This window comes from Trypanosoma conorhini (genome assembly GCF_003719485.1).
Source record: "Trypanosoma conorhini strain 025E chromosome Unknown Tco_14.4_contig_00681, whole genome shotgun sequence".
Taxonomy (NCBI): domain Eukaryota; phylum Euglenozoa; class Kinetoplastea; order Trypanosomatida; family Trypanosomatidae; genus Trypanosoma; species Trypanosoma conorhini.
Genome location: NW_021704777.1, coordinates 578 through 9,207, shown reverse-complemented (window position 1 = coordinate 9,207; position 8,630 = coordinate 578). Strand labels below are relative to the sequence as shown.

Genomic DNA, 8,630 nt, shown 5'->3' with positions numbered 1-8,630 from the left:
GAAACGCAGAAGAAACACCAAAGCAAAGGTAGACAAAAACACGCAAAACCAAAAATGACACCAAATGATAATAGTAATAGTAGTAGCATCCCCTTTATTTTCTCATTCACCTCTCACATGAAAAAGTAAAAAGGCAAACAGGGAAACAAAGACCAATATACAGAAAAAAAAACAGGTAAAATATTTTATTCCAGTTGATCGGTAATGACTCTTACCAAGCATAACAAAGGTTCCACCCCACCTCCTCCAGCAGACGCCAGTGTCGCACGCCGTCGGCATGAATATGAACACCAGAAAAAAGCAATGAGTCCACTGGCTATCATGAGGTAGACTCGATAAAAGTCGTCCTTCTGCTGCTCCGAATATGCCTCCACAGTCGTGTGGCACCAGATTGAGATGGCTTCTCTCTCGTGCTCCCACACACAGACGGAAAAGGCGTGCATAGATCAAATGTGTAAGTTCGCCCACTGTCACCTCAGACGCACCGATGCGTCTTGCCTCCAGCAACTACGCCTCTCCCCAGTGAAGGTGTGTGTGTGCGTGCAAAGGCTCCGGCCGTAATAAGGGGTGCATCCCACACGCGAAACATGTTTTCAATTATCAGTAATATATCTACGGCTTGCCCTTTCAAAGAACTGTTGTTACAGTAGAGGCAGAACCCACAGAGGAGGCAAGAAGGGAAGTCATAGGGACGCAATTACTCACACATCTTCCAAGTAGCTAGGAGACTCAAAAATGTGTCGTCACACTTCTTCCCCACCCCCTCAATAGCCAGAGATGCAGTTACACAGAATAAACCTTCCCCCACCACTCTCACTGCATATATGTTTCTCTCTATAACAGGCGCATGTGTATTGTGCGCCCTTCGAGTCCTTCTTTTCATCACCTTAAGCCATAGTAACCAAGAACAAAGTAAAACAATAGGGACGTGTACATAAAGCCACAACACCACACATATGCACATGCGGTTGCTGGCGCAACGCCCCAACTCCGTAGAATCCAGAGGCAGGTGAAAAAAAAAAGTAAGCTACAAAAGCGGGATGCTCGTCCGCAGGTTCACCCTCCGGCAGGATAAATATGTGTTTTTTTTTTCCGATGTTGTCTTCTGCTTCCTATCAGCGGACAAAGGACGACTCATCTCCGCTGAGCCTGAAGTGGATGTGAACATCGCTGTCGTTGCCGCGGCCGGCACGAGGGGAGCCCGTCAAAGATTCTATGAGCGCAGAAATAAGCTCCTGCACGACGCTGGACGGGGTGCGGGAGCGAAGCTCCGTGAGGCGAGTGCGCAGCTCCTCATTCCCACCTGGTTGGAGAGTTCGGTACACGCGGGAGACGTCCTCGACGTGCGCAGGGTTGACAAAGGCGGGGATGCGCAGGGCGAGTTCTCCAGCGTACGCGTCCCACGTCTGCTGTCCCAAAGAATACCTGCGCAGTAAAATAGAATGTGGGGCATTGCTGTCGAAAGACAAGGGGGCGCTCAGTTCCCTCTCAGGCGATCGATCCAAGGAGGCCTTGACAAGAGTTCCACCACCACCATTAACGGCATCCACATGCAGCGATGCAGTGTCAAGCCCGACAGACCAACAGGGCGACATCATTGGGGGTAAAGCAAGGCGTTGCTCAAACACCACGCCCCCAGCACCGTCAAGCAACCGCACTTTCACGTTATGTGGACGTGCAGCACTCATCTTCGCAACAAACTCCGCTTTCCAAGTGTTGCCACAGCCATTCCCATCCACTTCACAAACAATATGAAGGTGTTGAGGGCATACGAGTCGAAGTTGTACTTCCTCTTGCAGTTGCAAAACACTGGCATCCAAAAAGCAGGAAACTGGAGTAGCCACTTGTTGAGGCATTTTTGCCACCTCTGGAGCCATCAACGTGACTAGGGTTTCAGCACAAGGCGCACCACTTACAGGGTCACGTGCTAAAATCTGAATACGATGCACAGAGCCAGGAGGAAACTCGTATCCCAGCGGTATCTGGCCACCTTGTTCTAGGTTCATGAAACCAGTTCCATCCACATCCACACTTAGTCGGCACGGCCTCTCCGTTCGAACATTTTTCAGGCAGCCACCCTCACAGGTAAATTGAAGAGCGTCTGTTAAACTTACAGCACCCCCTTGGGCACACCGCCGCACCAGCTCGTTCTCATGATCACGTAAAAGTTGTAGCAGTAAATCCAGCAGAGCCCTCTCTTCTGGAACTTCTGTGGGAATGGATCCCCAACGGACCGGAAGCGGTGGCGGTGATGGAAGATAAAAAGCATCCACCAGAGCCTTGGCAAGTTCATTTCGCGAGGGTGGCACAGGCAAGGAGGGCCGGTGCAGTGACACGCGAACATTGTTCGTCTCACGCGGCACCTCTGTCGTGGAGTGGGGTGAGAGTTGCATTGGTTGCTTGTCATCGAGGCTGATAAACAGTTGCGTGCTTTCAGGATCCTCTGCAGCCCTAAAATAAATGGGCCGTTGAAGCAAACTTGTCAGGCGACGCAAACAGTCAATAAGAAGCGGTAAAAGTCGCTGACCATTAACAGATTGAGCTGACGTGATATTTGACAGCTCTGAGATCACCTTGTCTGGATTCGCACTGTGCCTCTGAAAGGTCTCAAGCATCCGGGCAACAAGTAGCTCATCTAAGTTTTTATCTGGCGGTGGATGGCGCAAGCAACAACTGGCTACCGCACGTCCCATGGGGGGTGTCACAGCAGTCAAGGTTATACTGTGACCTGCCGGCACTTGCACACTTCCGCCTGCAGCAATTGTACAGGGTGGCGCATTGTCCACAGCGGCTGTGATGCCGTACCCCGGACACTGAATCTCATTCACGGTGTCGTTGCTCTTGTTGAAGGATAATGTGGGTGGTTTTCTGAATAACTGCTCAGACACGAAGCCACAAATAGCTACAGCTTCAGGGGTGGTTGGAAGGATGCCTTGAATCCCACGCCGCGCAGTGTCGAGATCGGAGCTTTGCAGGGCCTTCGCAAGCTCTGCAATCCACGGTTCAACCTCTGTGGGAGCTGCTGCGCTGGGTTGAGGATACGGGCCTCGTTGTGGCCCAATCTCAAACACAGCGGATAAGCCGTCATCGCGCACGGTTACGACATGAGGCGCGTCTTTATCTACGTACACCCCGGCATCACCACTGACGGGTGGATGATTGTCGACGCTTATTCGGCAAGGATGCTTTCCAGTGATGAAGCGTGCCCCATGCGCACTCTCCGCAATGCTGAAGCCCAAAGAGGCTCGTTCCGTCGACGGTACCACCGTACTCTGACGGAGAAGCTGGCGGCCGGAAGGATCGCTGAGAATGGTACGAACACGGTGCTCGCTTCTATCAGGAAGACGAAGTTGGGCAGTTCCATACCCCGACGAAGACGCCCCATTGTCTCCAATCAATTCAATCATAAAGCCTTCAGCAGTGGCGACAAACGTTGGTGGTGAGGCATCGCCAGGGGGGGCTGCCACACACATCGTCTCAAGCTCTGGAACACGAGGTTCAGAAAGATCCGTTGCCACAGGCTCATCATATGACGAGGTAAAGGCTCCAGGGGGGAGAAACTGCTGTGTTGCTGGGGCACGGGGCAGTTGAAAGGTAAAAGGACCACTTTCCACTGCAACAGATACGGCACGGTTGGGTGTGAGGGGAAGAGCCTCACCGCTCCCACTGCAGAAGAGGACGACGTTGTCTTCATTTCCGGCGGTGGTTTGAAGCAAAAAGGTGGCAGCGGATGGTATTTGTGTGGCTGCAAGTGACGGAGAGACACGCCGTGGATACTCCATTTCCGCCATCTCCAAGGAACACTCTTTGGCTTGAATGGGAATCTCATACCAGCCCTCGCAGGGGCGTATTCTCCGTCCGTCTATAGTTAAGATAATGCTATCTGTGAGCCGAGGATCTGGCGGTGCTCGCAGCCGCAGGACACTTTTCCCCTCGCTTCCGCTCAAAATAAGCTTGCACTGGTGCTTCACGCCCCCTCCCTGCACCACGGCATTGAGGTGATACTCGCGGCCGTCGCCAGGCACGGGTACAGCACCGCCGCCGAATGGGAAGACGACTGTCCTTGTTGGGCCGTTGTCCACGCCGAGTTCGCAATGCAACTTCTGTCCCTTTCCCTGTTGTAGCTTCTCAATGACGAGGTTGGCACCCGTTATGCGGAGCGTGAGGACGGTAGAACCCGTTCGAAGCGCCCCCGTGTGTCCGTGGTTGAGCGGCGGCTCCATTTTGTATTCTCCCCGGAAAGGGTAGCCAGCGTCGTTCATGTTGCATCCCACAGGTGGGAACCTCGCGCGCAGCGGCATTGCTGAAGTGGAGGTCTGGTAAAGCAAAAAGAGAAAACAGAAGAAGCTTGACCCCTACTAAGACAAGGGCGACGACTGACCCCTCCTATTGCCCTATTTGGAGGGTGACACAGCCCACACACGCAGACAGACAGACAGAGAGATAAATAGCAAAAGAAGAAATGGTGGAAGAAAGCAGTTACAAGAGTCAACATCCTCAGTGCAGAAGACGCTCAACACACTCTTACCATTCACTCCAATGCTTCATTTTATTTATTAACGTTTTTTTTTTTTCAGACTGAGAGTAGTTTCTTAATCATGCATTATAAAAAAAAGAGGAACAACATCACCACTACGCTGTAGCCCCCCTCAGAGAGTCCACACGCTGACGGATCAAGTCGACGGTGACCGCAAGGTCGTCAAGGGTATTGTTGTCCCGCACAATAAGAATACTATCGTCGTAGGCCCCACGTGCCTCCTCCTCGCAGAGGCCCTGGATCTCAACTTCCATGTTTTCGTCGCGTTTCTGATCGCTGTACTTGCGCGCGGTGAGACGCTCGAAGAGGGCCTCCGTGGAGGTGCGCAGGACAACCACGAGGTGGAACCACCGCTGTGGAAACAACTCACTGGAGTGATAATCCACGACGTGATTGCCGCCGCCCACCATCATCGGCTCCATAAAGTCAAGCAGCCGATCCTCATCGTCCTCCTGCACAATGTGCGTGTCAAGCTCCTTGTCGTACTCGCTGTAGAAGCAATTTTCCTTCACAATCTTCCCCACCTCCACCTGCTCGAAGTCGCCAAGCTCCTGCACGAGGAGCTCGGCGAGGGAGGTCTTGCCCGTGCCGGGCGTGCCAGTGATCAGAATGTTGATGCCCCTGGGACGCTGCATGCCGTCCCCGTTCGTACCTTGAGTTCCTTCACAACGGCATCGTGAATGTGTGTTGGGTTGGTTGTTGTTTTGCGCAAAATCAACTCAACAGGGGAGAAGTTAACACAGCACGTAAGCAAGGTCCTCTTCGTTTCCGCAACGTATTCCTTCCTCGCATTCCTCTGCGAAAGAGAGCCAGGAAGGTATATATATATATACATAAGTGTACCTCTCTGCGTGTATCGGCATCACTCCGTTCCTCAGCCAGCAGAACGAAAGCGACACAAAAACAAACAAACACGGGGCACCACGTCGTAGTACAATGCCTCCAGAAGATGCAGATGTGCAAACAAAAAAGCCCCGGATGGTCCAAAGCCAAAAAACAACAACAACAACACATATACACATAGGAAAGAGAGGCCTCGCGCCATTACTCATTTAACCACCAACGCCAGCGGCCGAAATAAAACAAACACACGAATAGTGGTTACTCTTCCTATCCTTCAGCCACACAAAACACAGGCTCCGGGAAACTTCACTTCTGCCAGGAGGACGCGCGGACCATCTGTTCACGCCCCTTTTGCTCATTGCGGAATCTTTCAAACTCCGCCTCAATGTCCTCCGCATGGGCGCTTTCTTCCTGCAACGGTGCAGCACGATGCCGTGCCCACATGTCAAGTGACAGCTGCTTCATCTTTTGCATCTTCGATGAGGCAAGGCGGTGACTACGCGACGCCCGATGCTCCGGCCAATTTTTCTTCAGGAGCGCAAGATGACATGTCGCACACCATGTCTGGTCCGCCGGCAGGAGTTCCCGCGCCAGCTGCGACGGCCTGAGCTGACGTCCAATGTAACCTTTCCTGCTGAGCATGTCTCCTATATGTCTTTTTCACCCTTGCGAGTAAACAAACAAACAACCAGAGAGAGAGAGTGATAAGAGGAAGGCTGACCTGACTGCTACCGCCGTGGCTGCTGCCGCTTTTGATAAGGACAGTAATGGAAAGCGAATAAGGTAACTTGTTCGCAGACGGGCGGCGAGCGGCCAGATTCCTCATATCGCCCCCACTCACTGTCTTTAATCCAATCAGCAATTCTGTTGTTGTTGCTTTTTTTTCCTCTTTTTTTTATTTTTGCGTCCAGCAGAGTACTTCTGTCGGACTCGCCTCCATCATCAGCAGCAACGCAGCTCTCCATCAGACGGCAGCAAGCAGCGCACGTGATCGTCAGTAAGAAGGTTAGTTTTCCCTCCGGCTCAGTTATCATCCTCGTCGTCATCCTCGTCGCTGTCGTCGGAGTTCTCAAGGTGAAACTCGGGCAGGGACTGTTGAGTGACCATTATAGGGGAGTACGCTGCGGAACCAGGTCGCACCGTGCGCCGCCGCGCACTAGGGCCGTCACCGCTCTCTCGCATTGAAATTTCTTTTTCAACACGCAGCGGGGTGGTGAAAGCAAGACTGCTGCCACCCACGTCATTAACGGCACCGGTCATCGTTGATGACATGTACGAGTCATCGTCCAAATACAAGGAACGCAAAGGAGTACTGTCCTCCACCGCCTCGGCTGAAGCAGCAAAAGTGTCAAGAGGAGCTGGTGAGAGGACGTCTAGCAGAGGCACAGTGTCTTCATCCTCGTCAAAGCCAAAAGTCGTTTTATGCAGCAGTTGTTCATAGTGCCAGGAGCGCCGATCTTCACTGTGCTTCACATTTGTATGAACGCTTCCGGTAAGCGACCCCGAGGTTAGGCACAGCGTACTCCCACCATACGCCCCTGTGGGGGCCTCTGAGAGGCTTATCCATGTCCTCACCTCGTCTGGGTCCTCGTTCCTCTCCTGCGTCCCCGGTCCCATGTCTGCCTCATTCCCTTCCTCGACCGCGGCGGAGCGTTGTCGCTTCATGCCAGCGCCCGTTGATTCTGGAAGAGCAACTTCGGCACAAAGCGCCGACAGCCTCCAACTTAGATGGCGCACGAGTTCACAGGGCAAGATGCTAGCCCCAGTAACTCCATCAAAGAGACGCTGCACCCGAAGATTTCGCTTTTTAAGGCGCTGAAAGACGTCTTCAAAACGTTGTTCGGCGGAGGTGCCGATGCGAAGCAAGCGCTCGCCTACCTTCAACTCAATGTGTTGCTGCACCTTCCCGGAGTGAGCAAAGGCGTTGTCAGAGGCGTATGAGCGCACGTGATCTCGGCCAATCAGTGGGCGCTTGATAGTACCATCCTTCAGGAGAACGGGTGTGGTGGTTTTGCTGCACTTCTCTTTCACGTAGTAAAAGAAGCAGCAGAGGTTATTCTCGGTTACCTCAAATGTGTCTTCGACGGCTTCGTAAACCGCATTGCTATCTCCAGGAGCAGGGTCCCGCATTCTTGTGAAGTTGCGCACCACGATCCTCGGGAACTCTCCAAATGTGCCTTGTGGCATTTGGGCGATTGCTTCTCTCCCGGGGCCATCACCTCCGTCGCAGCGAGGGCATACATACGATCCATTGAAACCACTGCCGCCGTCGGCTGTGTCACTCCTGCAAACGCCACCCCCACCGCCCAGTGCATACGGAGAAGCAGCTTGCGCAGACATTTTTGCAGACTTCTGCGGACGCGCGGCTGAGGGATGCAGAACAAAGTACTGGTTAAGACGGTATTCCACCCCCTCTGCAAGTTCCCCGTACGTCATGCTGCCCCTGTAAAAAGGCACCAGAACATCGCCCCGGTAGTCATTCGCCTTGCCATAGAAGCACCTACTCCCTGAAGCAGTGACGGGTTGGCACTGGTACAGGCTGATGCACACCGCGCCGAGGGACACGATGGTTTCTTCCGCACGCATGCATGCGTCTTGCGCCTTTCCTTGCCTGTCGCTCCGTCCAACTGGCCGCGGCCTACCCCCCCCCACCACCGCCCACCCCGCAAGCGCCGTCTCCAAATACCAACGAAGATGCGGCGGAAATCAGGCAGAAAAAGGACAATTGAACATGGAAAAAAGAAAGAGATAAAAAAAATCTGACACGCAACAGTAGTTGATCGAATAGAAAGAAGAAGAAAAAAAGAGACACAGCGGTCCCACTTTACCCCATTTACTCGGGTCTTTGCACTGCTTTTTCCTTCTCATTTTTGTTTCAGCCGTGCTTCTCCACGTCTAAAGGGAGAGAGACACAAGGACGGCAGAAAAAAAACACTTGTGCCACACCAGCGATGGGAAATCTTAACAATAAACAAAAAAACAGAGAAAACCAACGCATAATGATAGTAGCCGGCGTTAGTAATGGAAGAGCAGAGAGGCTCATCCTTAGTGCGCCACACGAATAACGCTTAACAGACACGAAATTATCTGTGAAGAGGTTCATGTAGCTATATTCAGGTAGATCTAGGACGTAAATGGAACCCATTAAATATATGCACCTTTGTACTTAAATACAAATAAAAAAAGATAAAGCGTGAGAGACTTCCCTTCATTGCCCTTTGCATTGGGGTTAATTTCCTTTCCTTCCTCT

At 52.4% G+C, this 8,630-nt stretch overlaps 4 protein-coding genes across 4 annotated transcripts, besides 3 other annotated features; all 4 read right to left on the bottom strand.

Moving 5' to 3' along the window:
* Positions 1-1,115: 1,115 nt before the first annotated feature.
* Positions 1,116-4,301, bottom strand: Tco025E_08011 (uncharacterized protein; the record flags this gene model as incomplete). Its single annotated transcript, XM_029374868.1, has 1 exon — positions 1,116-4,301. One exon carries the CDS (start codon positions 4,299-4,301, stop codon positions 1,116-1,118), a length of 3,186 nt encoding a protein of 1,061 aa, XP_029224983.1.
* Positions 4,302-4,416: 115 nt separating this feature from the next.
* Positions 4,417-4,444: a microsatellite.
* Positions 4,445-4,632: 188 nt separating this feature from the next.
* Positions 4,633-5,172, bottom strand: Tco025E_08010 (putative kinase; the record flags this gene model as incomplete). Its single annotated transcript, XM_029374867.1, has 1 exon — positions 4,633-5,172. The coding sequence occupies one exon, from the start codon at positions 5,170-5,172 to the stop codon at positions 4,633-4,635; it is 540 nt and encodes a 179-aa protein (XP_029224982.1).
* A 357-nt stretch (positions 5,173-5,529) lies between these two features.
* Positions 5,530-5,548: a microsatellite.
* Positions 5,549-5,686: 138 nt separating this feature from the next.
* Positions 5,687-6,022, bottom strand: Tco025E_08009 (uncharacterized protein; the record flags this gene model as incomplete). Its single annotated transcript, XM_029374866.1, has 1 exon — positions 5,687-6,022. The coding sequence occupies one exon, from the start codon at positions 6,020-6,022 to the stop codon at positions 5,687-5,689; it is 336 nt and encodes a 111-aa protein (XP_029224981.1).
* Positions 6,023-6,403: 381 nt separating this feature from the next.
* Tco025E_08008 (uncharacterized protein) lies at positions 6,404-7,966 on the bottom strand (the record flags this gene model as incomplete). The annotated part of the gene is made up of 1 exon (XM_029374865.1): positions 6,404-7,966. One exon carries the CDS (start codon positions 7,964-7,966, stop codon positions 6,404-6,406), a length of 1,563 nt encoding a protein of 520 aa, XP_029224980.1.
* A 660-nt stretch (positions 7,967-8,626) lies between these two features.
* Positions 8,627-8,630: part of a sequence feature (GA-rich) that runs on past the window's edge.